This window comes from Nuphar pumila, chromosome 14 (genome assembly GCF_984573655.1).
Source record: "Nuphar pumila chromosome 14, dmNupPumi1.hap1.1, whole genome shotgun sequence".
NCBI classification, from domain to species: Eukaryota; Viridiplantae; Streptophyta; class Magnoliopsida; order Nymphaeales; family Nymphaeaceae; genus Nuphar; species Nuphar pumila.
This window is the reverse complement of record NC_143262.1, coordinates 91,289,891-91,313,068: the sequence shown is the minus strand read 5'-3', so window position 1 is coordinate 91,313,068 and position 23,178 is coordinate 91,289,891. Positions and strand designations below refer to the sequence as shown.

General features: G+C 39.6%; 1 protein-coding gene across 1 annotated transcript in view; it reads right to left on the bottom strand.

Annotated features, from left to right (window-relative positions):
- The window catches only part of EMB140 (EMBRYO DEFECTIVE 140), a 157,355-nt gene extending 134,683 nt beyond the window's left edge, over positions 1-22,672 (bottom strand). The window contains exons 1-7 of the mRNA XM_089986770.1: positions 22,318-22,672; positions 21,950-22,083; positions 21,149-21,206; positions 20,845-21,060; positions 10,928-11,203; positions 9,868-10,002; positions 9,679-9,804 (exon numbers count right to left, since the gene is read on the bottom strand). Coding sequence (XP_089842896.1) covers positions 9,679-9,804; positions 9,868-10,002; positions 10,928-11,203; positions 20,845-21,060; positions 21,149-21,206; positions 21,950-22,083; positions 22,318-22,539 — 1,167 coding nt within the window. The 5' untranslated portion in view covers positions 22,540-22,672. The remainder of the gene's footprint in view (positions 1-9,678; positions 9,805-9,867; positions 10,003-10,927; positions 11,204-20,844; positions 21,061-21,148; positions 21,207-21,949; positions 22,084-22,317) is intronic.
- Between the last annotated feature and the right edge of the window lie 506 nt (positions 22,673-23,178).

The window sequence follows — 23,178 nt, the reverse complement described above, 5'->3', positions numbered from 1 at the left end:
GGGCGTTCGCCCCTTGCCTGTTTGCGTGTTCAACAGGCAGGGGCCAAGCCCTTGCCTCTTTGCGTATTCGGCAGGCAGAGGCGAAGCCTCTTGCCTCCCCCTTTATGGCTAACGAGCAGGGCTCTAGCCCCTGCCTCTTTGCTTTTCGGCTGGCAGGGGCAGAGCCCCATTCCTCTTCCCCGGCATCAGGGAGAGGCTTCGCCCCCTGCCTGTTCGCATAATCGTCAGGCAGGGGACAAGTCCCTGTCTCCTTGCATGCTCGACAGACAGGGGCGAAGTCCCCTGCCTCCTCTTCGTTGTTGACAGGCTGGGGCTTTGCCCCTGCCTCTCTTCTACTTTGTCAAGCAGGGAGCCTGCCCTCGCTTTCTGAGGGCAAGGGTGCAACCCCCTGCCTCCTCGTAGGTTGCCGACAGCAGGTCAACAGGGGCTCGCAACCCCTGCCCCTACTTGTTGCGCTTATAGCAGGTGCGCAAGGGCATGATGTCACTGCTTCTTTCACGTCAGGACAGTGGCAGTGCTCCTGACCTTCTATTTTTTATATGAACTTACTAAGATCGTCGCTTTTGCAGCTTGTACGACGGCTCTCGCTCGCGCTTCGGGCCTGAGTCGTCTATCGCCTACACCCGCAGACGCCAGCAAGCTCGCAACTCCCCAAGGTAGGGGAAGATTGCACAGGGGACTTGGACTATTGAATTGAGTTCAATTAACTAAAAAAGACAATTAAATAAATATATATGCATATATATTTATACGAGTACACATTTAACTCAAGGACGCAGTTTCGCGATCCTTGTCCTTGACTTTCTGTCATGTCTTTACTTTGTCGTCAAGCGTTGCGCCCAGGCTCTTGCTTTTGCAAATGTTTCGTTATTGCCTTATCATTGCAAATGACACTCAGGTTTTCGCTCATTGCATGTGCTATAAAAGCATCCTCGTGGAGGATGCAAGAGGCATTTACCACTCTTTCTCTTGCGATAAGAGTTGTCTGAAGCTTAACGATACATCATCGTCAAAGGAGAGGGATCTTGGCTTTTCGAGTGAGCAATCCTACAAAGTAGACTTGAGAATTTAAAGAGCTGCGCAAAAGCATCAAGACTTCCCAAATCAAAGTATTTAGAAGGATGTGATTGGTTACTTTTTTAGTCTATTCGACATATCTCGGGTAACCTCGAATTGGGGCTTGGGAGAACTTGTTACAGGAGGTTTTGTTGAGAAACTTGTATCCCGTCTATCGAGACCGGTATCAAGTCATGTGAGGCATGTAGATACCCTTATAGCGGGTGAGATTCTAGAAAATCGCATGCCAAATGTTGGCAAAAGTTGTTAGCTGTTTTAAAAGATAAATAATGTCAAAAGTAAAGTTTGAGAAACATTACATCTTTGCAAAACACTTATGTTGAGGCTCCTATTGAGAAGCTATACCCCTTTCATCCTAGAGTACTTGTACTCGTGCACTACACGCTAGTACTGCGCTGATCGGATGAGACGGTCGTGCGACCTCGAACAGTGCTAAATGCACAATGTTGTAAACACATAAAAATGGGATTGCCTTCATAGGTAAGATGTTCATTTGGTCAAAAGACCAGAGCATATAGAATGAGTCGTCCGTTAAATTACCCCTGACGCACTCATTCGCCCTTGTGTTTCTATCAAGGGAGAGGATGGATCGGTACAAAACTTCAATGGACAGATTGTTAACAACCACCCCACGGGCAAAGATTCGGCCTCCCCAGTCATTGGAGTTAGGGGAATGGACTACAAGACATTATCCTAGGTGGTAGATCCCATGGATTTCTACAGAAATTGGATGCATCTGTTGCCAAGTAACTGCCTTCGAGGAATCCTCTCTCGGCTAAATAGACAATGTTAGCTTTTTTTGTTGAAGTTAGCTAAATAAAAATGCTACTTGGCAAAAACTTGTGTTTTTAATCTTAATGATTACTTTAAAACCTTAACCTATTTAATTTTTATAGTAGGGAATTATAACTTATAAGTTTATTATGTAATTTTAACAAATTAAGGAAAAAAACTTGACTCATCTGAGTCGCAGGCGGCCAATCCGATACCGAGTTTAGAGAATGCCAGCCATGAATGAGGGAAAAAGACTCTGGTGCATAAACACGCCTAATCATTTAATAGATGACCACAAAAACGATAGGATCCCCTGTTTATTCTATAAATAGTAAATCATGGTTGAGAAAGATACAGTAACAAAGCAAAGCCATTAGTATCTGTCACCAAGGAATCCCAACTCAACATCTTTTCTTTTAAATCTCTCCAGGCATTGTATCTCAAACTTGGTTTGTTTTTAAGGCAAAGATTAGCATTAACAAAACTGAATCCTTAGGTTGCATTTGGGCTCCTGATTAACCAAATGAATTCCCAGTGAGGTGATCGTGAATTCAAGTGACAGCCTAAGGAAAAATGAAAAAATATATGGGTCCCACCAGATGATATGCTGAATTACAAGAAGGTTTACATTTGTCCTTGTTTTAGGGAACTCAAAAAATTCGAGGTACAATTCTTGCAAAACAAAGGCCCCCAAGCCAAAAAAAATGGCAGGGCTTAGGGAGAATCATTATTCATAACTCTTCCCTCTAAATCTAAAGTTCCAAACGCACCCTTAAACATTAACTATTGATTTTTTTATGCAGCCCAATAGCCAGGGCTTCAAGTGAATCTAGACAAGGGGGGCTGAAGCAGTGGATCTATTTTTTAGCATGTCATAAGGAATCATGAGCATACAAACCATTTAGTGCATGCAACATTATTTCCAGCTAGGATATCAACATACATCACCTAACCACATGAGCTATGCCTATGACAAAAAAATTTAACAGAAGAAAACCCTAATTTTAGGTCCTTTCTTGTTTCCCTCCTCATGTACTAGGCAAATAAGGGAACAGACCATGGTGGATTCTAACCTAACGTGACTGTGTGTATATGTGAGCCCAGGATCCATAGAGACGGCGGGGGGGGGCGAACGGGGCCCCGCCTCGGCCCGTTTGGACCGGGGATGGAGGTGTAAGAATGGCCCACTTGAATCTATGTAGAACATGAGGATGAGGCGTGAGAGAGAGAGAGCTGCGGCAGCAAAGGGGGACTTCTCAATAGAAGTCGTGCCCTACTTCATGTATATATATATATATATATATATACAAAATAATAATTGGGTTGGACCAAATATTTGGATCCATACCCAGACATAAAGTTACATGTTACATTAGAGAACCCAACCCACACTGGAAAACCCAATCCAGTTTATGATACAGTCTTAATACCCTCCCTCAAGTTGTGCATGGTACTGTACCATGGACAACTTGCCTTTGAGATACCAAAACTGCGCACTCGTAAGTCCTTTGGTAAGTAGATCAGCAACTTGATCTTCTGCTGGTACATACACTGGAATAACTTCTTTGTCCTCTACCTTCTGTCGGACAAAATGTCGATCGATCTCTATGTGTTTCGTTCGACCATGGTGGATAGGATTGAAAGCAATTTGAATGGCACTTTGATTATCGCAAAACAGATTCGCAACCTTCACTTTTTCTCCTATCTCTGTTAATAAATGTCTTAACCATGTAACTTCGGCAGTGGCAGAGGCCATGTATCGGTACTCAGCTTTTGTACTTGAACGTGCAACAGCACGTTGCTTCCGGCTACTCCATGCTATTAAGTTTTCATCAACATACACACAATACCCAGAGACTGACTTTCTATCGTCTGAATCTCCTGCCCAATTTGCATCTGCATACACTTCTAGTTGTCTATGTTCTCCTTTTGCCTTTGATTGACGATAAACAAGCCCATCTCCAAGAGTACCCTTCAAGTAACGAAGAATTCTTTTAACTGCATTCATGTGTTCTGTACGTGGATCGTGCATGAACTTAGAGACTTGATTCACTACATATACAATATCTGGCCTCATAAAAGTAAGATATTGAAGCATCCCAACTAAGCGACGATAATATTTCGGGTCCTCATAGATCTCCCCAGCTTGAGCACTGAGTTTATGGTTTAACACGCTAGGAGTATTCAATGGCTTGCAATTTTTCATTCCTGACTTCTCCAAAAGATCCAGAGCGTATTTGTGTTGGGTCAACAAGAGGCTAGTATTTTGTCGATCCACTTCAACCCCCAAGAAATATCGTAGGACACTCAGGTCCTTCATCTTGAACTTCTGGCTCAATAGGATCTTTGTAGCCTTTATATGCTTACAAGAACTTCCCGTAATAATAATGTCATCTACATATATGAGAAGTAAGGTGCTGACCTGGTGTTCTCGAAAAATGAACAATGAATGATCAAGTTGATAACGGACGAATCTATATCGTTGTACTTCAATGGAGAAACTGTCAAACCATGACCGAGATGCTTGTTTTAGTCTATAAATAGCTCGTCACAACCTGCAAACATGTGTCTCAGGATTGTTTTCTGCATAACCAAGAGGTTGCTCCATGTAAACTTTCTCCTTTAGATCACCATGTAAGAATGCATTTTAACATCAAGTTGACTTAGAGACTATCCATGCTGAACCGCCAAGGATAACACAAGTCGAATGGTTCCCATTTTTACAACTGGACTAAAGGTCTCGTCATAGTCTTCTCCATATGTTTGTGTGAAGCCTTTGCCGACTAGTCTTTCCTTATATCTTTCAATGGATCCGTCAGGTTTGCACTTGATTTTATATACCCACTTAGACCCTGCAACATTCTTATTCGGAGGTCTAAGAACTATTTCTCAGGTCCTACATTCATGCAAGGCTCCCATTTCTTCATTCATAGCATCTGCCCATTTCGATGACAAGGAGGCTTGGGAGAAATCGATGGGTTCTTCCTGTGAAAAACTTGTGAAAAAATTCTTGTAGCTTACCCATCTTTCAATAGGGTGTCTGATCCTTTCCGAACGTCTGACCTACTCAGTTATGTGGGGGGTATCCCTTCTCCTGGCATATACTGTCCCTGTCATCTGGACGAGCAGTACCAGATGTCAGGGTTTCTTCTACGATGAGAGGCACAGTAGATCCCTGAGCAACTGTCAACACGTTCCCACTAGGTTCTGCATTGGTTTCCATGGGCTCACACTCATCTATCACTGTGTGACATGGAGCAGAGTTATCCATCTCTAGCTGATCAAATAATTCATTTGCTAGCCACGGCTGATAGCTTTCTTCCTCCTTAATAACCCTTGCTTCTTTGTTCAAGATTTGAACATTGCTTTCATCAAAGACAACGTTTTGTGAGATTTTAATGTGTCGAGTGTCTGGATCATAGCATTGATATCATTTACACTCTTCAGCATACCCAAACAACTTGCATCTACAAGCTTTATCCGAAAATTTATTGCGTTGGGAACTGTCAATGTGAACATAGCATACACATTCAAACACTCGTAGTTGACTGTATTGAGACGGGGTACCAAACAACACGAAATAAGGAGTCAAATTATTCAACATTTTCATCGGTAAACGATTTATTACATAAACCGCAGAGTGGAAAGCTTCTGTCCAAAGACTTAAAGGGATATGAGTGTCATGCAGCATACTTAGGGCACTTTCAACAATATGACGATGTTTTCTTTGTGCAACCCCATTTTGTTGTGGTGTGTGTGGGCAAGATATTCTACGCTTTATCCCGTTGTTTTGAAGAAATTTAGTAAATTCCTTTGATAGATACTCTCCCCCTCCGTCACACTGAAATTGTTGAATACTTGTCGAGAATTGATTGACAACAGGAGCATGAAATAAACGAAAGAATTTGAATACCTCATATTTCTATTTCATAAAATAAATCCAAGTATATCTGGAATAATTATCAATGAATGTGACATAGTAGCGACTGCCAGACAAAGAGGGTTGTGGAGCAGGTCCCCAAACATCATAATGAATAAGTTCAAAAGGAAAATAAGTTCTTTCATTTATTGAATTGAAGGGAAGTACATGACTCTTACACAACTGACAACTAGAACAAAGGAAACCATCAACCTTATTATACGGACTTGACCTTGAAATAAGACCGTTCGACACCAGTTTCTCAAGAGAAGAATTATTACAATGACCCAAACGACAATGCCAAATATTTGGCTTATTATACGAAGACAAACTCAAACAATTCTTAGATGAATCCAATTTGAATGGTTGACCAATGGACGATTTCAATCCAGCTCTACGAACAGGTGAAGAAGTCTCTTTGAGGATATACATATTTCCCTTTCGCTCTCCCTCAACAAGCGTCTTCTTCGTGAGTGGATCCTTGACACAGACAGAAGGAGTAAATTTGACGCAAGAATGAATGTCATCAACCAATTTAGAAACGGAAATGATATTTTTGACAATATTAGGGGAATAAAAAACATTGGACAATTTTAGGGAACCATCAGAAAGAGGAATATTCACGTTTCCAATGTAAGCTATTGGATGGAGAGCTTCATCTCCAGTTTTAATATTTGCATTTCCATGATAAAGGATAGGTTTCAAAATCTTACCAATATCACTTGTCACGTAGGCTGCAGCTCCAGAATCAATATACCAAGTTCTCTGATCACCCCGTTTGAAATTCAATCCTGACAAAGTTGATATTAAAAGGCTCTTGACAATGTCTTCATCCCATTGATTTCCTTCAGCTTTTCCCTTGCTCGACCCTGTGACATTCATTTTCCCTTTGTTTTATGGGTTGTCCCAATAATTTGCCTTGATATGTCCGTTTTTGTTGCACAAATAGCATGTTGGAACATTTTTGAAAATGTGATTTCCCGAAAAACTACATGACGGCATGGTAGGCGTGGGCAACAATCTACGCCCCCCTTGATTATTTCTTATATGTCCATGTCCTCCTCGAAAGTGGCCACGTCCTCTCCCTAAATTTGTCCCTGTAAACAATACTTCTTGGCTACCTGAATTATTGCCTACATCTTCTATTTTAATGGAAAATTCATATTGTAGTAATTTTGCCCGAAGATCCTAAAAGTTAGGAAGTGAAGGAAGACACAAGAGAGATATTACCAGCATATGATAATCAGATCCAAGCCCGTTTAGCGCTTGTTGAACGTTATCCTTATCAGAAATCACACAGCCCACCATAGCCAATTGATCTGTGATGATCTTCACCTTGTTCATATACTCTGTAACAGTCATGCTTTCTTTCTTTAGGAGTTGAAACTCCCTCTTCAAATGCATAATTCTTGCCTCTGAGATTTGAGAATAGGTCTTCGCAAGTTGTTCCCACAACTCCATTGTTGAGCACTCATCTAGAATACCTACAAGAACCTCTTGTGAAAGAGTAGAGGTAATGTAGGCTACAACAGCTTGATCTCGTTTTCTCCAAGTGGTGAATTCAAGATTTCGAATCAACCTGTTAGAAGCCTCTCCCTTATCGTCCACAATTTCTTGACAATAAATTCCGGTGGTGCAGAGATTGTTCCATCTAGGTGTCCATAGAGATCGAGACTTTTAATGAAAGGCAGTATCTGCCTCTTTCAGGTCAAATAGTTGTTCTTGCTCAATTTGTCTGAGATAAGTTGACCTAGAAAACTAGATGGTAGGGTAAGAGAATCCATGAAAACTGAACTGTAAACTGAATGTATCTAACTGCTGCCAAACACTTAAGGAATGACTTTAGATCTGAAATAAATTCAGACCAGATTAAATCAAGAATAAAGAATAAAGGAATTGGTATTTTAGATCTGAAAGGAATGACTAGAAATCAAGAATAAAGGAGTGAATTTGGATCGGGAAGAAATTAAAACTGATTTGCTTCAGATCTGAAGTGAACTCAGGTCAAACCGTGACAGGCTGATTAACGTCAGATCTGAAGTGAACTCAGATCAGACCGTGACAGACGAAGAAGAAGAAGCAACTAAGAAAACAGATCTGATCTTTGGATTAGATCTGATCTTGATTTCAGACTTGAATGAAACAGATGCAACAACCAAATCACAATATATGAATCTAAAACAGTCGATGACTGTTTTCAGCTTAATACCAAATCTGATATCAGAACACACGTCTGGGCAGATTCGGACTTCAGATAGCCTTTGGGTCCGGCAGTCTGATCCAAATCAAACGTGATAAACAAAAGGAAGAAAAGGTAGGTAAAGAGGGCAGCAGTCACGCAGGTTCTAATTAAAGAGAACCGCAGTCACGTAGGGTCTATCTATCGATCAGATTTATGATCAGATCTGAACCGATAGTTTGGAAGAAAACAAAAGGTTGATGACTAAACAGAGAAAAGAAAAGAGGATGCAGACAGAAATGGAAGAGGATACAGACAGAAATGGGGCACGATAATAGAAAAGAAGGCAGATAAAGGAACCTGGAAGAAGCAGCACCTGGGATGTTGATCTCGATGGATAGCCCTGGACGAAACAATCTCTGCAGTGTCGATCTCGCTGGACACACCCTTCGAAGTTGATTCACCGTGCAGAAGCCAGCTCTGATACCATGTGAGAATGGCCCACTTGAATCTATGTAGAACGTGAGGATGAGGCGTGAGAGAGAGAGAGAGTTGCGGCAGCAAAGGGGGACTTCTCAATAGAAATTGTGCCTTACTTCATACATACATATATATATATATATATATACACACAAAATAATAACTGGGTTGGAAAAAATATTTAGATCCATACCCAGACATAAAATTACATGTTACATTAGAGAACCCAACCCACACTGGAAAACCCGATCCAGTTTATGATACACTCTTAATAGGAGGACATAAAATGGGGATGGAGGCGGGGATGGAATGACGCTTTCCCCCCGCCTTGCCCCGCCACATCCCCAATCCTTCTTTAGGGATGGCAATGGACCGAGGGGAAACGGGGGCCCGCCCAGGTTGGACGGGGGATGGAGGACATAAAACGGGGATGGAGGTTAAAATCCAAACTCGTACAGGGATGGAGGGCAGGATTTTGAGACGGGGCGGGGGTGGAGACTTTGTCCCCCGCCCCGGTCCACTGCCATCCCTAGGGATCCATACAGTGTCTTTCGGTTGACAGGTTCCTCTGACCTCTTGCCCACCCCTAACTTATGGTAACAAGAGTTAATGATGAACCTAGATGGCTCTGTATTTATATACATATATATGTGTGTATATATATACACACACACACACCTTTTTTCCATTTATATAATACCAACAAAGAAAATATCCTAACAAAATGATTCTTTAAGCACGAACCCTCCTCTCAGTTTCGTGTGAGAGTAAGCAACTATTATGGACAAACATCAAAAATTGGCTACAAGCCACATAGCATTGACACTCAAAAGAAGAAAACCGACTGTCTCAGTTCCCAATCAAAATATACAACTTTGGTAAATATAGAAATATGCAGTATACCGACAAGCCATACAGCACTGGCACTCCAAAGAAGAAACGCATGCTGGCAGTTCAACAAAAGAATATTAATATACACAGGGTACAATGAAAAGTAGTTCAGTAAGAGAAAATTTATTTGATCAAGCAAGCAAAAAAGCATTCAAAAAAAACAACTTGCATTTATACATAACTGGAAAACAACTAAGTATGTCACAAGCAATGGAATCATGACGGAGGTGTCTAAGACTCTAACCAGGCCTGCTAGCCTGAAAGCAATCATCACAACCTCATTAGGTTGATAGACAAAAGTTCCAATCCAATGCCAACATGAAAGTTTATATAAGAGTTTTGCATGCATATCACTTACAAGAGACAACTCTTCCTCCGAACTGCCAAGACGCTCTAATGAAAGCAAGTATCTTGTCCACAGTTCTCCAGTCCATGGACAGCTTCTAGTGGCCCGAGAATAAACAACCTTCATAACATTAGGCACCTGGATACAACAGTCACAAGTCACTTCCGAGACAACACCAATGTGAGACATGCAATAGAGAACCTTCAAGGTCTTGTCCACGTAGAGTGTGTAATTAAGCCAAAGGTCACTTGATACTGGAAAGTCCTTGATAGCACGCTCATAAAGAACTTGAATTCTTGCAGGATCACCAGAATGCTCCTCAAATTTTATGTAGGACTACAGCAAAACAAAGAAAAGCCACTTATTTAAAATTCTCTTAGAAAAACTGATGCTGATGTAATCAAGGCCAATATCGACGACTATGATTTGTGATTCAAAGCAACATGGAAATCATTTTGCTTGAGACTGGCAGTCAGTGTTCTGTCAGAACCAAAAGGAAAAAGATGAAATAGAATGACAAAATTACTCCCAAAGTCTCCTCCCTCAAGGTGAAATGAGCTGAGCACAATGTAACAAGACAGGGTGCTTCAACATTTTGTCGAACTATAGGACATATTATATGCTGGCATGCACTTATATGACCGATGCCATGCTTTCCAATTTCCTTGAGATGGAATAGAATGACACAAGTAAAAATCAAACACTCTAGAATGCATCATATGCTGGCATGTAAAAAGATGTTCTATGAGAACAAATTCTAGTAGAGCAAATGTCTTTCAGATGTCAGTGCCATGGTTTCCCAATTTTGGTATAGTAGAATGCACTTTAAACTTCATGAGCTTTAGCTTCAGCCATGGCCATGCTATTCCTTGCGGTTTGGTTTATTTTTATTTTTTGTTTTTAGTTACTTTTGTATGACAGACTAAAGACAATTGCTGAGCAACAAGTGTCCAACATTCATATGTGCATCTCATTCACACTGAGTCGCTAAAGTTCTAAAAAGGGACATTAAAAATCAATGATATTTGATGAACAACAGTTCAACCTTTCTCCTTCTGGTACTTCGCACAATACTTAATATGCATATATAGGCAAATAAAACATTTACAATCTCAAAAGGATAAAAATGTGTGCCTGAATATTGTACTGTACACCATGTCTGTGCAATTGAAATGAAATGAAGGAAACGATGGACCACACTGCATATGTCGCAATTAGGGAAAACTGATCAATGACCTATTCACATCAAGAATTTACATACCATAAAATTTTGAAATCTTTCCATTTCAGACACATCTGGACTAGAAATCCGCTCCTCATGACACGCACGAGCATTATACATCTCCATAGCCTTTTTATATGCAGAAGAAACATTAGATGAAATACTGCTGAGATCATCTGAGATAATTCCATCAACATTTCCCTGTTCAATTTCCCACTGCTTGTACTCGTGAAGAGTGGAACTCATGTTTGCAAGTGGCACAGACAACTGACGATGGAAAAGGCTACGAATGCGATCAATCTGCTTAGCTTTCCCCTGCATAAATATAATTTGACACTTTTAAAATGAGTCACAGACACAGTAAATATAAAATTTATGGTTTTGGCCCATACTAGACAAACAGATATATAAGCAGGATAAACCAAGACCAGAAAAAGCTATCAATTAAAACTATATATTATCAGAGGAACATCATTATGTTACGCATAAAGGTAAAAGATAAAAGAATTTCCAACCAAACATTACATAGCTTTCTGAACAGGCTTTACCATCAAGGTCTCAAGTATAATAGGTCAGGCAAAAGAATAAACTGACACTTTAAAAGCATGAATCTGCAGAAGAAGAAAAGTAACACTTCAGGAATCCAAAAGGAATTATATATCTCTGTCAGCAAACTGCTTTTGCATAATTCTTACAGATGAAAATATGCTATGCTCTATAATGGAAAATATTAGGCAAAAATAAATACCAGAAATGAAGAGCATTTTGCTCTTGAACAATCAGTAAAAAGTACAAAAGCCTCCAATCCACAACAATGGTTTCAAACAAGATGACAACAGATTACCAGCTATGTCACAGGGATTCGGCCAACCAGGTGCCGCACCCGCGTCGACGCGACGTGACACAAGTGCGCGTGCAGGTGCAGCACCCGGTGCAGTCATCTCAACCCTGGGTGCAGTCAATGCACCCAGGGTCATATATGTCCAACTTTTGGACTTTAAAAAAAAAAGTCGCCAGATGAAATTGGCTGAAGAGTGGAGGATTAGGGCAAATTTTGCCCTAATCCTCCCGACCCCGATGCCAGCGACAACCTCGAGCTACCACCGACCACCGAAGTCCGATACATTCTGTCTCTCTCATTCTCTCCTTCAATCTCTCTCTCCCCTCGTCTCTAAATGTTCAAAGAGAAGTTGCCAACTTGATTAACAAATAGTTGGTTTCTGCAACAAGTTTCTTCATGGTATCAAAATAGGGACACGGAAACAAACAGTTCAAATGCTACTACCCTTTTACCTAATATATATTCACACATTCTTTTCTTCGTGTTAATTGTTTTTCATATTTAAATAGAAAACCCATTTTTATCTGTAATATTATATATATTTATTTACTTGTTTGTTTGTTTGAGAGGGATTCACATTTTCCATAGTATATCATTCTCTTCTCCTTTTTCCTCATTTGTTTAATGAATGAGAATGAAAAACAAGTCTCTTTATCAGAGTGAAGAGGCATTGGAGATTCTACATATGTATATCATCAAGAATCGGCATTGGAGACTGTTAATTTTAATTGGATCTCTTTAGAAACCCATTTAAACATAAAACTAAAGATATCAAATTTAATGCATGTTTTCCACTAAATAGACTACGAAGAATATAAAAACTATATATATATATATATATATATATTTATATTTATATATTTTTGCCCTCCCGCACCCCTGCACCCAAGTTTTTTTAAAGTGCCACATCACCGCACCTGCACCTATGTGACATAGATTACCAGCAAAGAAATTAAGGACTATGAACACTTCAAAAATTGCAGAACGTCACTCATATGCCTTGTCGCAATAATAGTAAAATCATGTCTTTCTCCAAAAAGTCCTCCATAATTCAAATACAGCTCCAGAAAATCTTCATTTTTCTTTTATCCTTTTTTTAGACTAGCCCTAGGTGTATTGTTCAGCAAATGATTCATCTTGGCAATATTGCAAACCACTAGACTTTAGGGGCCAGTTTGAGGATAGTTTTTTTTTTGTTTTGTGACGGTGGATTCTATAGATTTAAATGTCACATTTTGAGGCATAGCAACTCCACAGCACGATTATGTACCCATCATATTCCCAGTGAGGTTTGTGTTGAGCTTCTTACAAGCCTTATAGAAGGTCATAATAGAAAGGCACAAGTACATGCAGCATTTGTTGAAGAAAAATTGTCAGAAGTCCTTTATGATTCAGAAGATTAAAATAACCCATCAACATCTCAGGATAGTGGATGATATATATATATATGATCTTTAGTTTGTAACTTTGTACGACCTTTGGTCCTAACATCATGTTATGTAAACCTTTTAACTTTTGTATGTAGTGATATTTTATTTTGAGTTTTAATTAATTGCATTTATGGTAATTAGATCTAGCAATGGCCCGACATATTGATGACCCAGCATAGCAGTATTGTGAAGTTGTTGATGGTTTCTTGGGAAGTAATGTTTTGAGATGTAGATTCTGTCATTCATTGATCTGTGAGAGACTTGTATTGCATTAAGCAACACATTGCTTGAGAACCTGGTGCACTAGTACTACCATGTGTTCAAGCTCCAAATGATGCATAAGCTACATTGCTTGTCGTTGAATAGTGTAATATAGGTTTATCATATGCATTCCTATTGTTTGGTACTACCCCACTTAAGTGTACATAATATTATTTATTAGGAGCATTCTTGTAATATGTCAGGAAGTTGGGAAGTCAACAGAATTTGTCCTGTAGTGTATCCAAGGGGGTCAACCCCTATACGTTGTAACCTCTTTAGTTTTATTGTTAATAAAGCTTAAATAATTCCTCTCCTTTACCCACTCTTCTTGAGTCTTTTGCATTTGATATGGTATCAAAGACATCTACTCGAGAGAGGAGATTGTTGGGTGTGTTAGAGAGACTTTGGAGGCTTTATCCTTGGTGTCACTGTGTTGTTGTTGAGTCTCAGGCTACATGTTTCGGACATCGGTGTTAAAATATGTATCTATGTAGTCATATATATATATATATATATAACTATATTTCCGTTTATGTAAATTGTATTTCCCATCAGGAACATTTTCATCATTTGTAATAAGTACAGTCCACGAGGGACAGTTTTATATTTTTATATTTTATTTTTCTGTTTGTCTTTATGTAAAAGGGGCAGGGGTTCTATGGTCTGGGAGCCCAACGGTCATATTTATGACCTTTGGGAGCTCCCTCTCCTTCCTTGATGTGTATATAAAGGGACCACTTGTCCCTTATTTTGTTAATGATTTTACTCAATAAAGATCTATTATTTACCTTTTTGTTGTAGCCATTGATGGCTCTTGTATTGTCCCATAGTAGACTTGTGCATATGCACTTTGTGTTTATGATCTTGTAAGCCCTTGGAGGTTCTTGTTTTGTATTTCCGCATATTTCATTACAATCAGCAGTGTCAGATGACAATCTGATTTTGGCACAATTAATTTGGGGGTTTTATAGAGTGTGATTTTAGAAGATTTGTGAATCAAAAATCACATTAATCGGGGCAGTATTGATTTGTTATGGATTTTTCTAGTATTTTAAAGTAGAGGCAGTAACAGTGCCCTGATTTGAGTTTTTCATTTATACAGATCATATCCAGTGGCTTTAATGTTTGGTAAGCACTCCATTCTGGTCGTTTTTTATCCTACTATTAGTTAGAAGTGTTTTGGGTGTCATTCGACTGATTTTGGAGTTCTACTGAGTTCTTGAGGTGGTTATGTGGGACGGTAGTCTATGTTTATGGCTATCATGACCAATATTGCTGTGCAGAGGTGTGCTTTATTTCAGATTTTTGTGGATTCCACAGGTTTTCATTTTGGCTGGATTAGAGGTTGGTCTTTCTTGTGGAATATTGTCTTCGGCTTTGTGTTCTTGGTGATATTTTTGTGCTGGGGTATTAGTTTTTCAGAATTATTTTGTGTTTGGGTTGCATTCAGCCTCTTTGATTGCTATTGTTGTTGTGCACATGCTTTAGATATTATTGTGCAGGGTGTTCTAGTGCAATAATATTCTATCTCTTGGAAGTGTGTTTTGCTTGTTTTTTTGTGCAGACTCATCGAAATTTGTAGTTTGGGGACTGTAGTGAGGATTGAAGAAGAGAGAAGGCATACAACTCGTTCCGATGAAGATTGATGGAACGAATTATGCATATTGGGCAAACTTTATGACTACTATAATTGTGGGAAAAGGGCTTGAAGGATACTTGAATGGTTCAAAGGCAAAACCCAAGTCAACTGATCCTGATTATGACAAGTTGTCGGAGGAGTGGATCGTAAATAATGCAAGGGTTAAGGCTTGGATATTGGGGTCAGTTGAGCAAAGAAAAGCTATGAACTTGTCCAAATTTTAAGAAGCCAAGAAGGCTTGGGAGCATCTCAAGTGTATAAGCAAGAGAAATAGGCCAAACAATATCAACTCATGCAAGAAGTAAGACCCTAAGAGTTATGAAACAAGAAAACAAGCCTATAAAAGAATTATATTCAGAAATGCAGAGGGTATGAGATGCACTTGCACTCATGGAAGGGTATAGCAAATGTGAAAAGTGTATGAAGTACGAGAAGTGCAATGGTTGGCAGGCCTGTGTGAGTATACTTGATCAGAATAGGGAGACAAGCAGGTTGATTGAATTTCTTATGGCCCTTCTGAAAAGACGTCATTCACAACTGGGCTTTGATCTCAGGATCCAGACCCAACTCGGTTTTATTTAAACACATGCTCATTAATGGCATACTGTAATTTTAACATGTTATGTAATGGGTATTTTCGTACCCTAATAACTGTACCAATATATACTTAATGGAAAGCCAATACCGCATACCCTAATTGGGTTCTTCTGCAGCCATGATAGTCTCTCTCTCTCCTCTCTATGCCTCATCTTGTATTTGAATGGTAGAATACAATTTCCTAACATGGTATCAGAGCTGAAGATCCATTTCTGAAGATCATATACTTCTTATGAGCCTCACCAGCGTTTTCTTCCAAGGTATTTCTCAAATCTGATCTTACCTATCCTTCTATTTTCTTTACTCTTTCTCAATTCCTTTTAAGCCAACGTATTTTCCTATTTCTAAAATCTTCATCAGATCTCTCTCTTTATTCTTTTTATTCTTCTTTTCACTTAACATTTTATTATAATCACGCAAGATCAAATTTGATCTTTTGCGTGATTTCATAAGTTGATATCACGTCCATATTGTTCCTCCTCACTTTCTACCCCCACGCTCCCTCTCTGTCTCCCTCTCTCTGCTCTGCCTACTCCACTACCACCACCAAGATCGTTGTCGCCGCCGCCCACTGCGCAGGTGAGTCCCCTCCTCCCCTTCTTCTTCTTCTTCTTCTTCTTCTTCTTCTTCTTCTTCTTCTTCTTCTTCTTCTTCTTCTTCTACTACTTTTCTTTTTTTTTGACGCTGGCGACAACTGCAGCAACCCTATTGTTGCTCACAAGCCAGGCAGAGGGAATTGGCCAAATGCCACCCTGTTGGGTCAGCTTATGCGGACTGTTTGCCTTGCAGAGAGACGAGCTAGAAAATGAGGGCCCTCGATATTAAACCTAATTTTCAGTCAAATGGGGGGCTTTGACGCCCATTTGACCAAAAATTTAAGGCGTGTACAACTCACATTGAGGCGCGCCTCGCCCCAAGGCGTACGCCTCAAAGCGTATGAGGCGTACGCCTTAGGGTATTTACGCTTTTATGTTGCGCCTCAAGGCACAAAGGCCCTCGCCTTGAGGCGAGGCGCGCTTTTTGCGCCTTGAGGCGCATTTTTAATAACACTGATGCATACTTTTGTAGAACTCCCACAAGGAAAAAAATGTGGTTGGATGAAAGTTGATCTACAAGATTAAGACTAAAGCAGATGGGTCAATCGAAAGGTACAAGGCCAGATTGGTGGCCAAGGGGTAAATCCAGCAGTTTGGAACTGATTTTGCATATACATTTGCTAATGTTGTCCATGTGACTACTATAAGAATATTGCTTACTGTTGTTGCAATAAGACAATAGAGTCTTTGGTAAAAGCTAGGTTGGCAAATGACTCAAAAAGGGTTACTACCCTTATAGAGACTAGTATCAAGCTGAGAATGTTCATGAGAACTACTTTGGTCATTGGTGCTTAGGATCATTCGGTATGTGAGAAATAATATGAATTTTGTGATGTTTTTTTTTTCATTTTCATCCTCCACAATTGTTAGAGCATTCTGTGATTTAGATTTTGGAGGATCGACTAGAAATCGTCTCTCGACTACCGGTATTTTTGTGTTCCTTGTGAACACTTTGATTTCTTGGAAGAGCAAAAAGCTACAGTGAGTTGCTTTGTCTACTGCATATGCAAAATATAGAGTTATTGGTCAGGCTACCACAGAGATCATATGGATTAGATAGCTCTTACAAGAACTTGGGGTTAGTGTGTCTGGGCAAACATCTTTGTATTGTACATAATATTATTTATTAGGGGTATGATTGTAATCTGTTAGGAAGTTAGGAAGTCAATAGACTATTCTGTAGTGTATCCAAGGTGGTCGACCCCTATACCCCTATACGTTTGTAACCTCTTTAGTTTTCTTGTTAATAAAGCTTCAAGAATTCCTGTCCTTTGCTCTCTCTTCTTGAGTTCTTCTTTGCATTTGATATTTGCCAATCTGAATCAGATTTAGGAGGGAAGAGAGATTACAAGCATTGGCACATACACAGGGCATTCATGCACTAGCACAATAAAAAGCAAATAATTAATCAAACGAGGAGAAACAGGAGGCACAATAAGATGTTATCTCCAATTATGAACATGGAATGTTTGATGATGAAGACGAGTGATGAGTCTTGTTGTTTCGAGTTTTTTGACTTTTATAGTCATGTAGTGAATTTCAATGTTATTGACTTTATTTAGTGAATTTTGAATGATGAGTCTTGTTGTTTTGAGTCTTTTGACTTTTGTAGTGCAGTGAACTATGTAATGAACTTATATGTTATTGACTTCATGTAGTAAACTATTGAACTCTATTTCATGTTAATGACATGTAAACAGTCTATGTTTATGTTTATTTGATCACTTAATTTTAATGTATGTACTCGTGCTTAAATTTATTTATTTTTCTTCTATTTCATGAATTTTTTATTTTTAGATTTTTCTGGTTTTCTTATTTTTTTACAAAATTTAAGTGCCTTTTTCTCCCGTACTTATGATACGATACACCTGTATTACTAGCCTTTCCGATACGGGTTTCAATACAATATTTACATTGATTACTATAACAACCTGCACCATCTTTCACTCATACAAGCCTCAAAAAACCCTTTGCTAACATGATACCATATGCATCAATGAAGGAGAGATGCAAAGAGAGCAAAATTTGAGTTCATTACTTCAAAATGAGAGGATACAAGTATTTATAGACCCCTCTTTCTAGAGAAAACAATAAGACTAGACTAAAATGGTTGACTTCAGGGCCAATACAATGTCTATATACAGAAATACCCCTATATAGAAAAGAAAAAAAATAATGGGAATTATGCTACCACTATGATACATATATAACGTATTATTTTGCAATGAATCAGCTACATGAATAAAAACATTTTGAGCCAAATCCCACAAATAAGGAATAACTAGAATGCCTGACAAACAAAGTATAATACAATGTTTTACCATCCAAAGTTGTTGAAAGCATCCAATTTCTGAGATATGCAGCCACATGGAACACCTTTGTCCACAAGTCCTTAACCTAATCGCTATCATCATGGTTAGAGTCATCTCCATGATATGACGGTATTTTCTTTCTACCACACCATTTTGAGTGTCCTAAGATGAACTTTCACACGCAATTTCGTTATAGTATAAATAATTAGTGAAGCCACTAGATATATATTCTCCATCACTATCACTATAGAGAGCTATGATTTTTCAGGAAAACTGTGTTTTAAGATAAGACTCAAGTCTTTGAACAAAAGATCTAAATCTTCGTTTAATGCAATTTCTACAGAAAATTCCTTGCAAAACATATGACTTGAATCTTTTGAACATAGATAAAACTTGGTCTTTTCCTTTGAAGAAAAAGATTCAAGTGTATATATTGCAATCGTCAACAAAGATGCAACATGTCTTGTGAACTCACGTGGAGTGGGGAGGATGCCTGAACTGTGACCTCCAAGATTTGATATGTTTCTTCATCTTCTTGTGCCACTCTAGCCCAAATATTCATATGGGTTGTGGTGATCGCTATCATCACTTTATGTTGGGAGTGATTTTCAACCTTACTAGATGAGTCAAAAATGTTAACTCAAACTTCAGAAGCGTTGTGGACAATTCATCTAAGGATGGTCCATAACCTGACCAGCATACATGGCTACAAACATATTATGCTCAGATCCAAGACCTCAACTATCTGCATACTCACATCATCATCCTTTATGGGATATCCTATCGCTGCCAACTGATTGGCCACAGAGTTCACATGATTAAGAAACTCCAAAACATTGGATTTAACAAATTCACCTTTCAAGTCATAAAGCCCTGGGTGTGAAATTTGGTTGAACCAACAGTAAAGAACAACCAACAACCCATGAGAGGTATCTAAAGGAGGATCCCTCAAGATAAAGTGGCAATGTGTGTGCAATAATAAATTGATGATTCTTCTTTCAAGCAACATATTATTATGGATTCTTGACCATGGATATTTGGTTGGATTCACTTTCCTTTGAATTCTCTTGGGACAAAAAATCATGAGTCATAGGTGTGAATCCATCAAGGTGTCCCATTAAATCATGATTGCATATTAACAGGGTAATTTGTTGTTTCCATGTAATGATGTTGGTTGCGTCAAGTTTGTCAATGATCAACTATGTAAGGAAGAAAGAGTTGAGGCCCGAGGCCACACTCCAAGGGAAGAAGACATAAGATAACACAATGAAGTGTATGAAAGGACAATGGTGTAAACAAAAGCAGAAATAAAGGGGTAGAAAAGAAGATGATGTTACCAAGTGTTGATTCTTCTCTCCTCTTTTTCCCCCTTTTTTTTGCATCTTTTCTCCCCCTTTTACTTGAGGGTTAGATATCGATCCTAATGGCAGACCTCAAATTTAATGAATTTTCAACCTTTTTTCTGATGACTTTAGTGTTGACATCAGCCTATGCGGCTGACGACATCAGCATATACCAGCCCGATGCAATCATAGAATGCATAGGGCTTGAAATTGAGGTATTTACAACAGCTTTCGATGAAATACTTGCAATAGGGTTTCAAGAGTTTTTGAGGTAACGTACACAACAGGAAACCAATTTTAAGATGACTTGCACAAAAAAGAAATCAAGGAGAAGAGCAGAAAGCAACAAAAAATAAGGTTGAATTTGAAATAAAACAGCAAAAAGAATATTAGGATAAAGATATGAGAGAGAATATGTAGAGAAGAGGATAATGGAAGAAAGGAGGAAGAAATAAAAAGAAGAGAGAAACACTAACTATAGGAGAAAAAAGGGTGTGCAGCCTTTAATCCAACGGGACTTGCCTCTTTTCCTACTCTAATACCATGTTAGTCTTTGCTCTTGACGTTGATGTGTGTTTCATCAATCTTTGCCCTTGATGTCAGTATGTTCCTTGGAATCCACATTCCTGCTTGATAAGAAGCAAAGCAAGGTATAGAAGAGAAGAAGGAGGAAGGAGAGGAACTCTTGCCAAACCAGTCAACTAAAGAAGATTAGAGCTGGGACTTCTATTAGAGAGTAGTACATGTTTCAGGACAAAAAGGCTCCTTCTTGCGTAAAATAATATGTTAGGACCTGTTTTAACTTGAACAATAGAATACCCTTAACAGCATAAAGGATACAAGCAATTAGTACAAACACATCTACACAAATGCTATGCACATAAAATGATCTATTCTTAACACTATTGTCAAATGAATAACTGAAAAGGAACCATACCTCAACATCAACATCATCAATACTAAGGTGATAAGCCTGCTCAAATTCCCTATATGCATCCCATATCTTGCCGCCTTCAACAATATGCAGTCCACCAGCAGTTAGAGCTTGTTCAAACAAATCCCTCATCTTGTTGACACCATCCAATGTCAATTGGGAGACCGACTCATCATATTGTTGAACAAAATTTAAATAATCACACCAAAGAGGCACAGACTACAAAAAGCATGAATAGACATAATGAGTAAAACTTCAAATTGTAGATAAAAGAAAAAAGAAATTTGAACAATCATCAGAAGCCTACCAGATAATCTTGAACCCCTCGCTCATATATGTTTTCAACGATTGCCCAGGATTCAGAACTGAAACAAAAGAAAACAATTGAACTGTTGATAACTCAAAGTGAAAGCACAGTGCCAAATCCCAGGTGATATTCCTTGGATGCTTCAGAATTTTTGAAAGAAAAGAGAAGTGACAAATATCGACCATTCTAATGTATTAAGATTAACTTAAGGCATGCAACAACAACAACAAAAATGAAGAACAGGTAACAAGCTGGCAATATGATCCCGTAGGGTAGCAAGAAGTGGCAGACAACTGTTCAGAGAATATTGGGACAGGTGGGTTGTCATTGATAAATTGTGATGGCTGCTTTCCAGAATGGTACCATCAAATGTCTTCCCTAGGTTATTGTCCAACTGTTTAGAGGATATCGGGAGAGGTCGGTTGTCACTGACAAATTGTGATGGCTGCAGTCCAGGAGAGTATCATCAAGTTTCTTTTATTACCTTGCTGATTTCATACGCTCAGCAGAAGATAATGGCAGCAAAAAAAAACAGTCTCTCAAAATGAACAGCAATCTCATCTTATAAACACGGTAACACCTACTCATTCTTCAACTCATTGTAGGGGGATTACTGACTGTTCTTCTAACCCCCGACCCACCGCCCAAAGGAAGAAGATAACAAAAAAATGTTTCATTAGATCACTTGACAACACTATAATGTTTAAACGAGACCATCCAAAACGCTAGAAATTAGAAACCCAAGCAAAAAGAATATATATATATATATATAAGAGCAAGCGTATGTATTCATGCATCTACCCGGTGCTCAGAGAGGCTTCATCGCTTGCCCACTCTTGCCACATCGTTGGAGTTAACGGAAACAGCGCATTCATCGATTCCCTAGCAGCTCGAAGCTTCTCGATTTCTCCAGCCTTCCTCAGAGATTGTATGTACTGCGGAAAAGAGAGAAACGATCCTCGGGTTTTAGGGGTAACAATCTGATCGGAGTTTCGAACTTCAAACAGATGAAAGGAACCACACCAGCATTTTCGTAATGTGTTTGCGATGGAAAACAAAGATACAAAAATAACGCCCGAGCTACGAACAAAATGGGAGGAATAGGGACGGAACAAGAGACAGCAAAGAACCTAGGGGGAAATGCAAGACGGCTACGCTAGCAGGGTTACCTTGACGTGGGCGTCGTAATCGTTGGGATTATCCTGAACAGCTCGCTCTAGGGTTTTGATGTCGAGAGCTTCGTCGTCGGCCGAATTGTCCGAGTCGGAATCAGAGGAGGAAGAATGGTCTCCGTCTCCGTGGGGCATCTTCTCGGTATCGGACGAGAGCGGGTGATGGAGTTCTGCTGCAAACTCTACGTCTTCGTCGGTAGCCCGGTTTTCGGCCATCATCCCGCCCTTCACCCCGAGAGAGAGAGAGAGGCTCAGCCGCCCTACATGAAGCTCTGGGGGGTGGACTGAATGGAGCTAGTGGGTTGAACCGACGTGGTTCTGTTGTTGGAGGGGCGTCAGGTCTTCCGGGGTTGAACCCACTCGCCCTAGTCCGATAGGCTTCCTCACCAGTCAACCGGACCAGGTGTGATGTGCGCCGAGACAAGTAATAATTATTCAAGTGACGGGGTTGACCTCCGCGACTCAGCCTAAACCTAAACCTAGCCTAGCCTCTGACCGAGCCAAATTTCTGCACCCTATGCGCCAACCAGCCAAGTGGTTTACTTGGTTGACCAAAGGGTCTGGAAGTTAAAATGCTTACCGCGTCAACGAGAGAGGATCAGGTGAGGAGCGTCTCCGAGGGTAACTAGGGACGAACAGGTGCAATGTGATTGCACACTTAACACTTTAGTGTGCTGCTGCACCTGATCATCCTCCATCTTTAAAATATGACATTTTAGTGGTGGGGCCCAACAGGAGAGATCAAGTGCGGAGAGGGTGCTGTGTATTCTCCCGTGTTTGGGGGTTCGAATGAGCGCCACTTATATAAGCACGTGGGGCTTGTATTCCTGTGTGTCGGCATCACTTAGCATCAAAGTT